The sequence below is a fragment of the Pagrus pagrus genome (assembly GCF_965226575.1).
Source record: "Pagrus pagrus genome assembly, chromosome: 7".
Classification (NCBI taxonomy): Eukaryota; Metazoa; Chordata; class Actinopteri; order Spariformes; family Sparidae; genus Pagrus; species Pagrus pagrus.
The window spans coordinates 13,271,581-13,289,594 of record NC_140191.1 but is presented as its reverse complement, the minus strand read 5'-3'; the positions used below and the strand labels follow the sequence as shown (position 1 = coordinate 13,289,594).

At 44.9% G+C, this 18,014-nt stretch overlaps 2 protein-coding genes across 2 annotated transcripts; both read left to right on the top strand.

Annotated features, from left to right (window-relative positions):
* The first annotated feature begins 339 nt into the window (after window positions 1-339).
* Window positions 340-10,481, top strand: ntd5 (ntl-dependent gene 5). The gene is made up of 8 exons (XM_084357258.1): window positions 340-433; window positions 2,098-2,232; window positions 2,591-2,782; window positions 7,299-7,422; window positions 7,914-7,990; window positions 8,490-8,672; window positions 9,464-9,661; window positions 9,769-10,481. The coding sequence occupies exons 1-8, from the start codon at window positions 367-369 to the stop codon at window positions 9,849-9,851; spliced, it is 1,059 nt and encodes a 352-aa protein (XP_084213384.1). The 5' UTR covers window positions 340-366; the 3' UTR covers window positions 9,852-10,481.
* Window positions 10,465-16,548, top strand: LOC311259878 (uncharacterized protein). Its single transcript, XM_084357257.1, has 3 exons — window positions 10,465-10,583; window positions 11,562-13,940; window positions 15,483-16,548. The coding sequence occupies exons 2-3, from the start codon at window positions 11,586-11,588 to the stop codon at window positions 15,837-15,839; spliced, it is 2,712 nt and encodes a 903-aa protein (XP_084213383.1). The 5' UTR covers window positions 10,465-10,583; window positions 11,562-11,585; the 3' UTR covers window positions 15,840-16,548.
* The last annotated feature ends 1,466 nt before the right edge of the window (window positions 16,549-18,014 follow it).

Here is an 18,014-nt window from a genome sequence, read left to right as displayed (position 1 = left end):
ATGATTGGATGTATAGGAGGAGCACTCATGACTTCAGGTAAAGTCCATCAATTTCCTCCGGTTGTTAGCATTTCCTGTTTGTTTGGTGTGCGTGTGCACATGTCATCCCCTTTATCTGCTGTCTCAACAGAAATGGGTGAAAGGTCCTTCAGAGTGGAATTTTCCCCAAATCTCTCCTCCCCAACGCAAACCAGATGTGTGCTCCTGGGCTCTGCCCCCATCCACTTCTCTCCCCCAAGCTCCCCCACCATCACCCACACCCCCCCACCCTCTAGCTCTCACCCCCTCCCACCCGTTGTTCCCCCTTCCTTAAATTGCTGTGTCTGTGCGTCCCTCCCTCATATCGTCTGAGGCCTGGCTTCAAGGATGGACTGTGCACTGCTGCTGCTGTCCCTGTGGGCTCTGACTGGAACCGTGTCCCCGCAGGCTTCAGGTAAGCCCTCTGACTGCGTTCATCACTCACACCTGATAGATACAGGTCACTGAACGCTGCATATACAATAAACACAGCGCTAAGTGAGCGTCCTCATGCAGTGCAAATTATTGAACACTTTCCTCTGCATGCTTAGTTGCTCTGTAGATTGTATTCTAATATAAAGATGATCATGCAACTGTGCAATTAATTTGTTATGCAGCTGCACTCATTACCATTAGGACTTTAAAATGCAAGTGCATGACTTACGCTAGGACTGTGCAATATATGTGTGCATTTTGGATGGCTGATATTTATAAAGAAGTAAGAAAGTATGAGTGTGAAATGCACTCAAAGTCTCAAAGTAAAAAGTATCCCTCTGAAGGACCTTTCTACTGGTCATTTCTGTGCAAAGCTAACTGAACCTCACGTCATATTAATGTCATTCAAAGACTATTAATCTTAAAGGTGGAATCAGTAGGATTTGTCCAAGCTGTTCATGAACGCACCAGAAAGATAGCTGATTGTTGAGTCTTCTTCCAAGGACGTCAAATACAGACATTTTGGGTCACTAAAGTGCCGTAAATAATTCCCCTCAATTGCTTTAAAACAAAAGTAAAGAGCCTGTTTTGAAGAAATAAGAAGTAGAACGTACAGATATTTGTGTTAAAATGTAGGGAGTAAAAGTAGAAAGTTGTCCGAAAAATAAATACTCAAGTAAAGTACAGATACCTGAAAAATCTACTTCAGTACAGTAAAGAATTATTTGCACTTAGTTTCTTGCCACCTCTGAACACAAGTCCCATTTATCTCCATGAAATGTGTCTTTTTAGGTGAGTGTGTCTTACATTAGGTGTAATGAGATATTTTTTACTTGAAATTAGACAAAAATCCTTGGTAGGATTTTGAGTCTTTGCATTGTGGTAAACGTTTTAATGCAGATACCTCTGCAGGATCATCTCCGGCCTTTCTCACACCTTCATAGGTGATTCTGGGTCCTCCATGCAGTCCTTATTTATATGCCATGTATGTACTGTACACCATGTCTCCAGGAGTGCTGCGCATGTGCGTTGACATGTGCTGTGGGCAGAGTGAATACAGTAACACACATGTTTTCATTCTGAGAGATGAAAACTGGGGAACCCTGTCGAACGCCCCCTTTTCCTCCCCCCTCAAATGTTCTGGACGTTGAGGGCGTGTCGATGTTGGCGTCCAATGTAATATAAGTTAATGATGTGTGATGGGATACATATGGAGAAGTGAGGGAAATGGGGAGGTGTTGTTACAATACACTATACAACGCCTATGGAAGAATACTGCTCGAATGTGAATTGCATTTCAAGACAAAGTAACTCCAGTGAGAAACCCCCCTCAAAGAAACTGCTCACAGAACAGTCACTTTTCTATAAAAACAAGATTGATAGCTGAATAGCAAAGAGTGATAAAGCCTGCCATCTAAATACTTACTTATCTGGCAACCTAGGTGGCAAATGTTTGCCCGGCCACCCACGTTGAATTTACTCTCCTCCTAACACAAAAACAAGGCAGAACTGGCAAACAAAATCTCTATTACGGCCCTCAGCATTTACGTGTCGTTTTTTTTTACAAGGGGCCATGAATGGAGTAGAAGCAAACAAAGGGACAATTACTTTGAAGGTGTGATAGTGTGTGTGGTGTCACAACAGGGTCGTGTCCGGAGAGACTCCTGGGAGAGGAGAGGAGGAGGACGTGCCCTCGGCCCTGCAAAGCTGACAAAGACTGCGGCAACAAACGGCAGTGTCTGTGTGACGGCCAGTGTGGTCTCAGCTGTGTGGCTCCAGGTAACTATTTGTGTGCATGTGTGTGTGTGTGCCCTCAGTAGTCACTGTGAGCACCATTGTGGAGTCAGCCATAAAATGTGTTTGTGTGTGTGTTTATACACAGCTGTGCCAACATACATCTGTGTGTGTTTTTCCTGGAGGATGAAATAAAAGCCTTGCTCATGCACAAAATCTGGGCTCAAAATGTGAGGGCTGAACCGAAGCTTGTCATTATGCTTGTGCACTGTAAGAGGGGGCAGTGTGCATGGATCCAGTCTGGTTATACAACCTCATTAGTGGTTTTAGTGCTAAGTGTTTAATTTGTATTATACAAGGAACAATCCAGCACAATCTGAGGATTGTTCGGTTCTCTCCTCAGGTCGAACTTGTCCCTGGCCTTTACCCCCCAGTGAAAACTCAGTGGTTCGTCTCCTCTCTCCCACTCAGTCCTTTTCTGCCCTGCTTGAAGTGCGCTGCGAGCCCGGATTCACGTTGCCCAGCGGCTTGGATGTCACTATTCGCCGTTGTCAAGGTGACCGACAGTGGAGTGGGGATGAGCCCATCTGCACAGGTGGGTTTGAGTTGAGCAGAAAAATGTTCTTTCTCGCTTCGTGTTCTTGTTCTTTTATAACAGGGAATTCACACCACAGGTAATGAACATCTGGAGGAAGGTTGCTGTGTTAAATATTCCCTCTCTTATTCAACAGAAGCATCAGCAGGTCACTGCATGTGAGTGTGCACAGTTTGTGTGTTTGCGTCAATGAAGTTATCCAGAATTGAACATTTATTGGGTTTATGCAAGTCACTCAGACAGACCGAGAGACAGACAGATAGACAGACAGATAGAGATAGAGACAGGGAGATATTGTGATTGTGCCGACTGAGACATTGCACAACTGGGGCCTATTCTCATTGCCATAGCAACCAGAGCTTCAGTTGTTCATATTGGCTGTCTGCAGATTTCACTGGTGAACTGCTGATAAGTTTAAATAGGGGGAAACTAAGCATACACATACGTGTGTGTTCATGAAAATCACATGGATGAACATGCATTTATGTGTGCTTTTTGTATGTGCGCCACGGCACGGAAATGATATGTGTTTTTTTTTTCATAGTTTGCGGTGCTATTACAATAGCTTGCATTATGTAGTCTACTCTAAGACAACATTAAATTGTAATGTGTTTTGAAACAGAATCAGAATAAAACACAACTGACTTATAATAAAAAAGTGTAAAAAGAGTACATGCTGACGTCAATGCCTAATAGAATAACAATACAAATAAAACAAAATACACAAAAATAAGTACACTATAAAAACTAAAGAGAGAGGGTAGTATATACAATGATACTGAGGAGTAATAAAAGGTAATATTGCATCTGATATGGAAAGTAATATTGTTTTGTTGTTTAAAGATGCAATATGTAAGAATTAGCCACCTGTCAAAATCATACTTAAAACAAATAGAGGTCAATCACCATAGTGACCGCTAACTGTAACTGTGGATGCCGTTAGCTAGGTAGCTCAGTTAGCCGTGCAGCTAGCAGTTCGTGTTGGGAGCTCGGGGGCCTGGGCAAGCTAGCTAGCATGCTAACTTGATATCTTCGCAGCACAATACATAGATATCATAACATCAAAACTGCTATTTCTTCTCTTTCTCTTTCTAGTGATAATTTTAATTTAAGTAACTTTAAAAGTTGCCCCCATAAGGAAACTATCCTAAATATACTAAACAGTACTGCATAAAGCAATACAACACAACAAAAACCCAAATTACAGCCTCTTGAACACAGTTTATACGATCATTATGGGCTTCACTCATGTTGTGTCTAATCTTGTGTTGTGTCAGAGCTCCTCTGCAATCTCTTTATTGACCTTAAACTGACATCTGACCACCAGGGCTGCTTTAAAAATGCACCTACTTCACACAGGCTGCAGTGGCCAGAACAGATCTGTAATCACATTTAAACAAATGCACGAGCAGCTGAAGTCAATTCTTCATGAAACTACAGAGGGCTTTACAGTGATTACAAGTTACAAAGTACCACTGTGCCCCCAGACAGTCTTAAACATTTGTTCTTTCTGTCGCTCTAAATATAGAAAATGATAAATCTGAATATGTAGCTCTCAAAAGACAAAATGTGCTTTCCTGCTGTGCAGCCTTATTACTTCTACCGCTGTGCTGTAAGGCTGCACAGCAGCACATGAAGTAATGCCATCAATTCCTCCTTGTATCTCGACACATCTCATCATCATACAGCACCTGGAAATATGGTTTTTGCTTATCACTTAACAGCTGGGGTAAAAAAACAACAACAAGACAATACAATTTCAACTTTAAAAGACACCTGGAGCTACAGTAAACATGCTTTCTTAGGAATCCTCCACCCAGCTGGGTCCCTGTGTCACCCTCGAGATTTTTGTATCTTTACAAAGATGTGAAATAAGGATACGATTATCAGCTCTCTCGTAGTGTATCCTCCTGCTGAGAGACGGGCAGAAGGTAGGTGGGCTTTGAACGTGTGAGAGCGTTTGTATTGTGTGTCCTTTGCATGTGTGAGTCGAGCTCCTTCATGCCTGTTGAGAGGCAGTGGGCGGCAGATCACTGTCAAAGTGGCACCGAGCTGCATGCACACAGTGTGAGTGTGAGCGAGTGCGAGAGAACGTGTGTCTATGGGAGAGAGGTAGAGAGGTAGATTTTTTTCTGTATACATTAGATGTGTATGTGTAGGGGGCGGATTGCACATGTGTTACAGAGTTTCTGTGTGTGTGTGTGTGTGTGTGTGTGTGTGTGTGTGTTTGTGAGTGTGTGTGTGTGTGTGGGCGACATCACAGTCAGGAGAGTCAGAGAGCTCTCTTGCTCATGCTGCTCCAGGCCTTTCTGTTCCCTGTTCTCCTCTCCTCTGCTCTCTTCTCTCATCCTCTTTTCCTCTCATCTCCTTCTCCTCTCATCCTCTTCCATCTGAGGCCTCTGATAAGGTCTCTCTCTACAATGGGAGCCAAGGACATGCATGCAGCTCCGGGCTATTAAGTTTGTGCCGTGTGCATGCGTCTGTGTGCATGTTTTTGGGAGGAAAACAGAGTAAAAATCACAACCTTTACATCTTCGTCTCGATCGGATTGCTGCATATTCAACATGGTGGCTCACTCAAAATGACTGTGTGGTAATTTTTGAAATAAAAGATGAATTTGATGTACCTGCTTCATAGCAGTGTGGTGCTGCAGCCTGTGTGGGTGGCAGCAGTACGAGGCAGAAGAAGGGGCGATATGTGAAAACAGAACTCGGCTTCGGGCTCTCATCCACAGCCAAACAGACTCGTAACTCTCCCTCTCCCTTAGGTCCCTTTGCATTCTTATATTAACGTTTCTCGGTTTCAGATACCTAAGACAGCCCTCAGGCGAGAGCTGTCTCTGCCTTTCAAAGCTGCGTTCAGCTCCGAAACCCCGCGCTTGATGGAGCCCGGGTCACTCCAGCCTCTCTCCAAGCACCACTCTTGATATTTATATTTCCACGAGCGTGAGGTACTCAAACATCCAGGAAAGAACAGTGCCAGGTGTTATACAATCACAGATATAGCTGTGAGATCGGAGAGAGGTGTGGGGCGGCGATTTACCTGCTCATCGAACTTTGATTTATTACCTAAGAAGAGTTGTTTTAACTTAAATAGAACAAGACATTGGGTGAAACGCCTCTGTGGGTCACAAACTAAATACAAACCTTGGTTAATACAAGTCAAATGAGGTAGCAAGACGGACATTTTTCCTCAATCCATCCGTTTTTCTTCCCTTCTTTCATGTTCTGTCACATTTTCTTTCATTCTTCTTTCCTTCTTTTCTTGCTAATGGATGTTGCCTGTAAAATCACGTCATCATCCATCAGTTACACACCGATTCTAATGTGTTTTCTGTGTTTGTGTGGGTAATTGTGCGAATATATTGGGATGTGTTTACTTCTTCTGCACACTGAGTGTTGCTGCATTTCAATCTGGGGAGCTTTACACACATTACTGTCATGAGAGGGAAGTGATGGAAGAAGTTTTCAGATCCTTTACTTACTAAAAAGATTCTCCTAAGGTAGAAGTAGAGAAGTATTAACCACAGAATGGGCCAGTGTTATAGTTTTATATATATGTTTTGGCAACACTTATGAGCAGTATAACCATTTAATACCATGTTTATAAAACATTCAAGTACAGTGCATTAGTGTGTGAACAGCTGTTATACTGTCCTGTTGGGTATTAATCTATAAGTATTTCATAAGTTCATAGGTTTCCTGTGTATTCACTTAAAGGGGTTCTATTATGCTTTTTCTTTTTTCCCTTTCCCTCAGTGTGTTATTTACGCTCTTTTGCATGTAAAAGGTCTTGAAAAAGGTCAAAGTTCGCACCAACAGAAGCTCCTCTCTCCCACAGAAAACACCACTCATGAAACGCCTCGTCAGTCGTCCTTCCTTTAATTCCACAACTTTGTCACCATGTCACACATTCGCATAATTTATGCGTAGCAGCTAGTCTGGTACATAAGAATTAATTTAGCACAACTGCTCTGTTGTTGTTAGCAACGCAGGGTCAGGCATGTGTGAGCTGAGCAATCAGAGCAGGAGGAGGGGCCTTAAAGAGACAGAGTGTTTCAGACAGAGGGGGAGTACGGTGCTGCAACACTGGACAGTATGAGAAAACTGATTTTAAATTTTTTAGCATTAAAGCATGTTAACCTATCTAATATTTTCCTAACCTTGAATGCAGTATATTGCTGCAACCCTGCTAGTAATTATGTGGAGTAAAAAGTACAATATTTGCATCTGAAGTTAAGGAGAAGTGAGGCGAAGTATTAAGTGCAAGCACTTCAAAATTGTACTTGAGTACAGTACTGGAGTAAATGTACCATTGCTATGTGGGGATGCAATTTTTTTTGTTGAAGAATTGGCATAAAAGTAACAAACAAAAGGTTGGTCTGACTGTTTTTCTGTTGGCTCGGGTATTTTTTCTTCAATGCAGGACTTGCGTTGGAGTATTTCTGCAGTGTGGTGTTGCTACTTTTACTTAAATAAAAAGATCTTTGAACCTTCTGTTCTGCTTGGACCTTCAGAGGCTGAGTCATCCAAACCTGCCGCTGCCCGAGCCTGCCCTCTGCCTGAGGAAGTCACCGACACCTTCAGCATCCAGGGCGACGCTACCGTCGGAACATCCATCCGCTACAGCTGCCTGTCTGGGTGAGCGAGGGAGGGGGGAGATGGGAGGTTAGAGTTGGGAGTGTGTAGGCAGAGGCTATGAAAACCTGAAATGATGCGAAGGTAGAAATGGAGGAAGTGAGAAGACGGGGATGGAGTGTGAAGAAGAGGGAGGGCTTGATTACAGGAGAGGTGTTGGGGAACGACGGATGATGGGCGATGAATGGCAGGGAATTCATTTTGATCTCCCAGCTGACGATCCCTCCATTGAGCTAACTAGGTCATTACAGTCTAATCTTGTATTGACTCCCCTTTACACACTGACTCATCCGCAGGATAAGATGAGCCTGAGTGGATGTGTCAGCCAGAACTGTGCACACAACATTTAGACACTGTGAAAGAGAGACAGAGTGGAAAAGGGAATCATTTACACCTTTTTCATCACTTTTATTTAGACGGAGCTCCTTAGCTGTCAATACTGTACATGTCACACGGCCATCTGTCTCCATCACTCTCTCCCTTCTCTCCTGCAGGGCGGATATCGTGGGGAGCAGTGAAAATTTCTGCCAGGATAATCAGACCTGGCAGTATCCTCACCCCATCTGTAAAAGTAAGTGTGCAGCTGTGTGTTTTGCACCGGCCGTGTGTGTTGCTTCGACCTCATGCGTCTTTCAAGGTTAGCAGGAGAAGATGGAGTGGTCGCTGGTTGGACTGAGAGACCTGCGTGTGTTTATTGTGAAGGGATGACATGCATTCATTGTGTGCATGTGTTCGTGTGTGTGTGCTGATATGTTAAAAAAGAGTGAATCAAAGAAGGAGACAGACAGAAACACACAAACCTCTTCAAGAATACTGTAGTCTTTTCGAGATCTACTGCTCTGTTTCATGGTGCTTTTCTGCCATCTTGTGGCCACATGTGGGATTGCATGGCCTCCTCCACAGACCACACCATAATGAGTGACCCTGGCTTTTGTTGCAACAAAATAGAGATAATATAACAAAAGAAGGACAGAGGCATCGTCGCAGTTTCAAGCTTTCTGTGCCTTTTAGAAGTAGCTCCACTCTTCTGTGAGGATCTCCTGAATGATCTGCTTCTCTCACTCTCTCAGAAGTGTACTGCCAGCCTCCTCCAGAGGTGGAGCAGGGCTACGTGGTGGCCGTCCAGAAGACAGAATATGAAGTTGGCTTTGACATCCACTACCTCTGCAAGAAGAACTTCCTGCTGGACGGACCGCAGAAGGTCACCTGCCTGTCGAATGGCGACTGGAGTGCGTCGCCTCCACACTGCAGAGGTGAGGCATGCTTCAAAAGGACGCTCCAGAAATTAGAGCCCGGTGGACAGATATTATCGGCCGATACTGGCTCATCACAGATTAGTATCGGTGTAAATGTTGTCCAGTATGTGCCGATGATAATAATAATTATTATAAGGAATATAAAGTTGAAAAGATGCTTGGGGTGGGAACTGTTTTCAGTTAAGTTGTTAAACTGTGAAATATCCTGCCTCCATGGACCATATTCACATGGCGGCCATTGGCTATTTCAAGGTAAAACAACATTTTCAATAGCCCGTTAGCTTCTGTTAGCATTCAACCTCTTGTTGATTGCATAACATGATAAGATAGGCAGGCATAAATACATCTTAAACTATCAACAAACATCTTGGACACATTTAATTCAGCCCGGAAGCGAAACGAACTGGATGTAATCAAATCAGCTAGGAAGTGGGGGTTATCAAATGTGTCGTTTTACTTTGAAATATGGCCCGATGTCCTCCAGATTTTGGCTCTCCATCATGTTTCTTAGTTGGTGATCAATCGGGAAGTGCTGAAATGATAAATATTTGTCAGAATCCCTACATTTTTACAACTTGCAACCTGGAACACAGCAACATAACATGTTCTCAGCCTGAATGTGACGTCAGAGGAAAATGGCCGCCGTGTGAATAGGGTTGTCTTTATCACAATGTTCAATCGCGGATGTGTGTAAGCCCTAAAAACATTGCTCCTAGATACTTACACACAAATCATTTTGCGTGTGATGCTTACATCCTACTTTCATACCCTGTTGATCATTTGCACAGCTCGCTGTCTCATCCCCGCTGTGCGAAGCCGTGTGGTGATTGGTGGAGTGAAGCGCTGGCCGTTCGACGTGACAGACGCCGTGGTTCCTCACGGGGAAAATGTGATGTTCTTCTGCAAACACCCTCGCAAGCAGTGCAGCTTCACTGCAAACCAGACCTGCTTTGACGGGGATCTGCAGCCAGCAGCCTGCTACCTTGGTAAACCTGGACCACAAAGACACACAGGCCATCATTTTCCTGTCTCAGAACACGACTGACGGGTGGAGATTTTTGCAATATTGATGCACCTTTTCTTTGTTTTTCAGAGCCCACGTGGTTGCAGTATAAACTCTTCCCTCACCGGCTGGTCTCAGAGATTGAAGCATGTGAGCCTGGTGATGTGGAGTGATGACCTGGACGCGTGACCTCGACCCGTCCGACACCCATTAAACCGTTCCTGACTCACACCAGCAGCACCCACCGCCCGCAGCGGCGTCCTTCTCCACTCTGCAGCTTCCGCTCCCGCTATCTATGCAACGATTACGACGCTGACACGTTCTCGTGGATCAGCAGGCTGAGCTGTCTATCCTGTGCTCGTGGCCCGCACTGTCACTCTCTCCAAACTGCGGGGCGTAATTATAATCTGCAAAACCTCTCAAGTATTACTCCGATCCTCCTCCTTGCTCGAGCACGCTGTAGATGCAGTCCACGATGTACATTTGATGCATTAACACATGCTATGTGATGATACCTCCCTGTAATGACTCTGTGATGTCTCACTGTGTGATCTCTGTTTGAACGTGACGCACCAAGTCTCGAGGCTTGTAAGTGTTCATTTGGAATAAAGTAAAGTAAAAAAAAAAAACATGCAGGCTGTGTGAGTTCAAGTTCACTGCTCTCCATCCTCTTTGTGCCCGGGGTGTTTTGCCTCCCTTCTCTCTGACTCTCAGGCGCACAGAGAGCCTTTCATTGCAGGCTGCAGGTTCAACCGTACTCATAGGCTGAACATGGCTGCTGGTCGGACCCGGTAGGCTGCGACACCATAGCAACTCCCCTTGACCCCTCCCTCCCTCGGCATTCGCAGCATCACCCTTTACACTGCACAGTCATATTTGGTCCTCCGGAAATATCCTCAGCACGGGTAAGCCAGTCCCTATGCAGCGAGTGTATGGGTGGAGTATAGTTTAAAATACAGTTTTTTAAATGTATCGACAGGGCGTCCGGCGCGTCCTCCGCCGGCTCTGACAGCAGGGCTGCGGGGAATGACAGCGCGCCGGGAAAGTTTGTCCTAAAGCCGGCGGGCTGCGCTCTCGCTGTCTCGGACCCTCGGCTCTAAAATGGCTGGCTGTAGGTCCGAGGAAGCTCCGGAGCGAAGGGACGGATCCGCTCCACACCGCGACCGTCTGTAAATATACACGCTTCTCTGCTCCCGTGCGCGTTTAGCGGTGGCGTTGTCCCAGGTCCGAGGGCTGTCACGGCGCACACGCACCGTAATAATATTGGCGTTTTCGGACCGGGGACTGTGCGTAATGGCGTCCTCCGCGGACGGAGCTGCTCGCTCCTTCTCTCAAATATTATCCAGAGCAGGCATGTGTGTTTATTTATTTATTTTTTTGCAAATCGGACCGGTATTGATGTTTCAATTTGAAATGTGACACCGTGATAATATCTCAAAGCTGCATGTGAGACAGGAAATGTTGTTTTTTTCGGACCCGGTTTCTCTCAGTGATCGACGGCTCGGCTCGAAGAAGAAGAAGAAGAAATCCGCTGAGCTAGAATTTAAAGATCACGCAAGGTAACAATTAACAGGACGGTGTGTGAAGGAGGAAGAGGAGGAAGAGGAGGAGGAGGAGGAGGGTCAAATGAGTCGATCATCATGTCGGAGTGAGGAGTTAAGGGGGCACAGTCTGCCTCATCTACAGGCTGTTAGTAATGTGACAAATCAGGGGAGAAAAAAAGGCTTTTGCACTAAACTTGACCCCAATAATCACAACTCAAACTGAGCTTATCCTCCCATCCCAGGATATTTATTCAAATCCCCTTTTTGCTTCCATTAAATGTGCTTATTTCAATGCTGATTTTTCTAATTCATCATGTTATTCCTTTTTTTTTTTTATAGAAATATAAATGGGTATGCCCCAAAATGGATTCTCAGTTGGCTTCAGTCCTGACCAGTGGCAGCCTGGATGTCCAAAATGGCAGCCAGTGCACAGAGGGATCAGGGCCAGTGACAGAGGGTTTTTTGGAGGCAAAGGAAAAAGCCTCACCCAGTACTGTACCAGGTAACCTCCAGCCCTGCCCTGTCAAAGCAGCAGTGACCATCAGGCAAGATGCTCTATCAATCAATGGGAAAAAGCCAGAGGTGGGTGGGACTTCTAAGCCAGCCTCTCAGGAAACAAGCAAGATTGGTGGGTTGAGACAGCCAATTACAGTCAAGACTGGAGTGCCTGTGTCGCGCAGCCGACCAATCAGACTCAAAATTGTCGTCCCCCCACGGTGCAAGAGGCCAATCACAAACTCTGCCATCAGCCTGACCAAAGACTTTGCTCGCTCACATGTCAGAAGACCTGTTTCGGTCTCATCTGGAGCGGTGAGCACAGACAAACACAGAAGTAAAATCCAAATATCTGCTGTGAAGGGTGAAGGAGGTCTCAAAGAAGTGGCTCCTGAAAAGACTGAGGACAGTAAACCAGAATCATTCCACGAGACAGAGGAGAAAATGTGCAGGAAGAGAGATGATTCGGGTGCTAAAATCCACACTGGTCTCTCAGAAACACATTCAATTAAGATACTGAGCAAGCGAGCCATTAAAGAGGAAACGACAGAGAGAGAAATTGAGGACAGCATCCCCCTGATTTTGCAAGAAACGGATTTGAAGTTTTGTAAAAGTGTTGATGAGGAACAGACAGAGCCACTGGACCTGAGTCTGCCCAAGAAAAGCGAAAGTCGAGAGAGGAGGTGTGGACGCTTTCTGGACGATTCTGGCTGCGAGAGCTCGCTGATCATGGAGGTTGATGAGTACGAGGGCGAAGGAGACCGAGACATAGTAGAAGAGGACGATGAGGGTGGTGGCACAGATACCCTCGAAGACTCTCTCCTGTCTCCCTCTTTCTTTTCTTCCTCTGTCTTCAACTCCCTCTCCTCGCTAGACGGCGACACTGAAACCCTTCTTCTCATAGACGACCAGGGGATCCCGTACACTCTCAGTCCAGACGGACTCAAAGTGCCGCAAGTCGATGCTGGCACGTCGGAGGATCCTCAGTCGGATCAGGCTAATTCAGCAGCGGAGGTAGAGGGGAGGGGGTCACCACGAGATCCTAGCCTCAGCCAAAGTTTAGATAATGCACTAAAAGCACCTTCTGGTGATGTTTCCCCCTCACCCGCCCCTGCGAATGACTCTCCATCACTAGTCGTCGATCAGACAAAGACTCCAGAAGTCAACACGAGTTTGACTCCAAACTCAGATCCCTCTAAGGCCTCAGAGCCAAGCGTTAAATCTGTTCAGGCTAATGCTGTTCTGTCCTCTTCCTCTGGGGTATCAGTCCCCACGCAGCCCATTCAGATCCTCACTAACCCCTCGACTAACGCTTCCATTCTCCTCCTGTCGTCCTCCGTTTCCTCCCCCCAGCTTTCGTCGGCTCCGATGGGTCTCACGCTTCCCCTTTCAGTTACCTCACCTGGTGCTTCCACCCCCATGTTCCTCCTCCTCTCATCTGTGCCCTCTTCCTCCGGTGACGCTGCCACTACCTCCACCCCTATTGCTGTCCTCGACCCCTCCACTGGTCAGTTGTCCCAGATCACAGCGGCCTCAGCCCCGGTCTCCCTCCCTTTGCCCTCCGGTCAGGTCGGCACGCTAGGATCGCCTCTCTCCCACCCCGTCATCAGACTGAGCCCCAACAACCCCCCCGTCATCCTGTCGGGAGTGAATAATGTAAACTCAGTTCTCGCCACGTCCCAGAACGACAACAACAGCACGACTCCTCTCCTTCATCCTCAAATGAGTTCTTCCGATTCAAACTCTGGAAGCGAAGCCATATCTGCTGAAGAAGTCTCAAACGAAAACAACAAGCCATCAACTTTTACAGCATCCTCTCCGCGCCCGCAGTCCGCGAGCTCGACCTACGACCCCTCAGCTCAGCCCAGCTCAGAGGCCCAGTCACCAGCCTCCGAGCCCCAGTTCGACCCGTCTGACCTGCACTCACAACATTTACCTCTGGATGACCACCTTTACTTCTCCAACGCCGCTGCTCCTCCCTCGCCTCCCATCGGACCCGATCTCTCCTCCGGCAAACTGGACCCCCTCGACCCGCTGGATCCCCTCTCTCCGGAGGAGTCGGCCAACGCCATGGGCCCTCGCAGGGTGCTGTACTGCCAGCTGTGCCCGCGGGTCTTCTTTTACCTCTCCGACCTGGAGCGCCACGCCATCACTCACTCGCAGAAGAAGCCGCACGTTTGCCAGCAGTGCGGCAAAGCCTTCAAGCGCTCCAGCCATCTGCAGGTCGGTGCGAGCTAATTACAACCATCATTTCATCAGCAGTATTAAATAATAACACAAATCACCTGAGCAGATGTTACGAATGATTAGTGCAGTGACTGTTCAAGCTGTGAACACAATTCTGACATTTCATCACCTTTTGAGCTGATATGTTGGCAAACAGCTGCTTATTTACGCACCGAGCAGACACGGAGCAACACGAGCAGTTATTTAAAGTAGAGATGCACAATGTTGGACTACTGCCAATATTTTCCAACTAACTTTGGCTGACTACTGATGCCGATACTGATACACGCACCTGTTTCTTTCACCTGATCGCAGAGATCATCAAGTCTTTCCTGTAGTGGAAGTAAGATGTTATTATGACCGCCCCACTTTTCTGCTTTTCAAACGTGCACATTTACTGGGCAAAATAACAGAACTACTTTGTCAACGAAAGCACTCGAGCTGCAAAAAATACTCCACTATTAAATTAGTTGCCAACTATTTTGATAATAGATGAATTGGGTTGAGTCAAAATTCAGTTTTCTTTACTCCTCTATGACAGTGAACTGTGATGGACGTTCGAGGACGTCATCATGACACTCGGCCTGTCGTATCAGCAGAAACGTTCACTTTGGGCCGATGTTGACATTTCACTTTAAAGCCTTTATCAGTTGATGCAGATCACATGCATCCCTAATTTGGGATCATGTTTGTTTTATGTTATTTTTTGGTTTAGTCTCTCTGTATTTTTTTCCCTAACATGTAAATGTCTTCAGTTTCTGTAGATGTACTGGGATGTACCCATTTCAACTCATGCATTCGAAAAACAAAAAAAAAAAGTTTGTGGCCATCTGATAAATAAGTTTGCTCTCCTTTTATCTCTGGATTTGTTTTTTCCACGAACTCTTAAGGGAAATATTTGGCTCTCCAGCTGGGAAATACTCCACAATGTTCCCCAGCTAATTGCTAACTGTGTCTGTCTGCAACTAAACACTCACTAGGAGGGGAACAGTTGGGTTTTTAGAGCTTTTTAGCTGAAAATAGCTGCCCGCTGTGTGCATGCTCGGTGCTGTAAGAAAATGAATCCCCAGCTATCTGGATGAGTTTCACGTACTTTTCAAACAACAATCGCAAACGTTTGATTCAAGATTGTTTTGCTAATTGTCTTTTGCAATTTATTAGAATTAATGAAGAGTCTTTGGACTGTAAGGAGCAAGTTGGAGACGTCACTTTGGGCTCTATAAAATAGTGATGAGCATTTCTCACAATTTCTTGACATTTTGTAGACTAAAAGATTAATTGAAAATAATTGGTAGGCGCAGCTAGGGGAAAATGTCAGCGTTAAAATGAAGACCTGAATACTGCAGAGATGTTGTTGCCTTAAAATCTCGTTCTTCAGATGAACAAGAAAACATGTTTGTTTGGTACAAACCACAACATCGTGATTTGAACAGTTTTTGTGGTCGCCGTTTTTTTTTTGGTACCGTATAAATAAACAAAAACGTTGAGTGATATTTTCACAGATCCTTTAGTGAAATGTTTACTCTTTTTCCTCAACAGAGACACAAGCACATCCACACAGGCCAGAGGAACTTCGTGTGCCCCATCTGCGCCAAACGCTTCAGGGAGGCCGGTGAGCTCCAACGCCACCAAAGGGTCCACACCGGAGAGAAACCCTACCAGTGCCAACTTTGCCACACGCGCTTTGCCGAGCGCAACACGCTACGCCGACACACCAAACGCAAACACCCTTACCACCAAGTAGCCATGGAAATGCTAAACGAGAGAAGAGGAGGTGCTCGAGGAGACGGCGGGGGCGGCGGCGGGTCGGGGGTGCAGGAGGAAGAGGAGAGCGCTGAATGGTACAGCTCTACTGTGTCTAATCTGGATAACTCAGACTCTGAGGTGGAAACTTAAAGAGTTGTCTGCACATAGTGAAGGGAAGGAGGAGATTAGCGGGGCGATCATATGTAACTCTGGTTGGACCCTAAACTGTCCTCGTTTATTAACATTCAAAGAAGGGAGCACTTGCAATATTTATTATAATTTTAATTTATTTATAAGAATGTATATTATTCCCATTCCATTTTGGTGGTCCAAAAATACAGCCTTCAAAAAGTCATACATGATTTCGAGCTTTCCCGTGAGAAAAAAGCTGAAGGGGAAAGCTCATGTTTGAAGTCAAGAGTTCAAAATGAGAATTAAACGCGCCGACACGAAGTTGCATTCCCATAAAATTCACGATAAAAACCCTCAAGTGCTCAGAAAAAGAAGGATAAATTATTAACTCTAAAATATTCTCTGCGCTAGCTGTGTAAATATGAAGAGAACTATTTGTAAGAGCTGCACTTCTGCACTATATTATGTGAAAGATGTGATCTATCTTTCGTACCGTGAGAGACACTGTGAGTCATTTGCACTTGTTATATTTGAACTCAATGTTCACTTTTTTATATTGTGAAGGAAACTGCTTACTTCTTCTTCCGTTGCCGCTGTCGATTTTATGTATTTGATTCATATCATGTAAGAGATTGATTTATTCTAACAAACACTATATTCAGAGTTTTTTTGTTTAATGTGAATTATGTTAACTTATTTGGATTAAATTCTGTCAACTATAACTGAATCTTTGTCCCATCTTCTTCTTCAGTGTCCTTTCTCTTTGGTGTCTTTTTGTATGCCGATGTTAAAAGAACCGAATTATATTTAAATTGGCTTTTGATGAAAAGGTTTTAATCTCATATAACTCTTTGGTAATGAATGCGAGGGCCAGGGTCCATATCTGTCCTTTAATTTAAGCTGATCCTCACGGTTGATTCTCTTTTCTACATTAATCACCAAAGACGAGACCAGACTTTACACGGATATTTGTGAAAGAAGAAAAAAAGAGGAGATACTTGATATATATCTGCTGGACTGCCTCCAGGGAGTAATTGAGTTTGTAAGACAGTCCTCTGTTTTTTGCACTCTCTCAATTTTCTGCTCCATTTAAGCCACGGAGCCTAACAGAGCTAAGCTCCAGATAAGTTATTAAATACTGTATCGCTCAAATGACCTGACTGGGTCCTCATGGCCGTCCAATTCCTTATTTCTGCGCTGGCCATTGTGTGTGTGTAGAGAAGCTTTAGCATGCTGAAAGGGCCTGCACTGAGCTCCATTGTAGCTGAGTTTGGGCCGGTGGAAGGAAGGAGGTGCAGATCAAAGATTAACCGAGCAAGTCTGTGTGAGAATGAAGCATGTGGTGCTGAGAGACGGCCTGCTCAGGGACATAGTGGACTATTTTCTCTGGTTAAACAGTAAGAGCAGACGTTTAAAGGTGAACAGTGTCTTTTTGGGGATGATTTTTTACTCTGAAGAGAAAGATCGACAGTTTTCTTCTTCTTCCATCGTTTTCATGACTCAAACTGAATAAACAAACTAACCTTAAAGGACAAACGCAATTTGGCGGACCCTGCCACCTGAGTTTGTATTTTTTACCTCATTGATATATAAATATTACAATTCTGAGTTTGAATTTCTTCTACAAAGCTACGTAGTTTCCCTTTAATGCACATTTTACCTTAATCATGCTAGTTGCAAAAATATTTTTGGGGACAAATGAAAGTTAAATACAATAAACATTTTCAACTTTCAGAGAGTTTGCCATTTAAAGCAAAGTAGCTCGTCATGTAATGGATTGGTTTACATTACGTTAGTTTTAAAACAATATTCACGTGCCCATATGTACATTTTATTTGTTTGAATTGTTTCTTTAGTCCGTACTCGCTGTACCAGGATTCCTTCCGAATGTGATTTCAAGTACGAAAAGGGAGAAAAAAAATGGATCTAGTTCAAAAAAAGCATTCCCAACTTCAGCGGAAAGTGAGATAAATCTTCAGCAGTGTGTGTGATAAAACGAGTGGGTATCTATCAAAGTTACAGTCGTTTTTGGCGCACAATTTCCTCTTTGTTTTACTGCCATAACTCAACAAGGAGACACTGTGTACTAAAAAGACCATAACTTTTGATTTGACTAAGTCGGTCTGTTTAAGCCTTTCATCAGCTCCAGCTGAAGTTTAGAAGTACTTTTTGAACAAAAAGCAGTTTTATCCC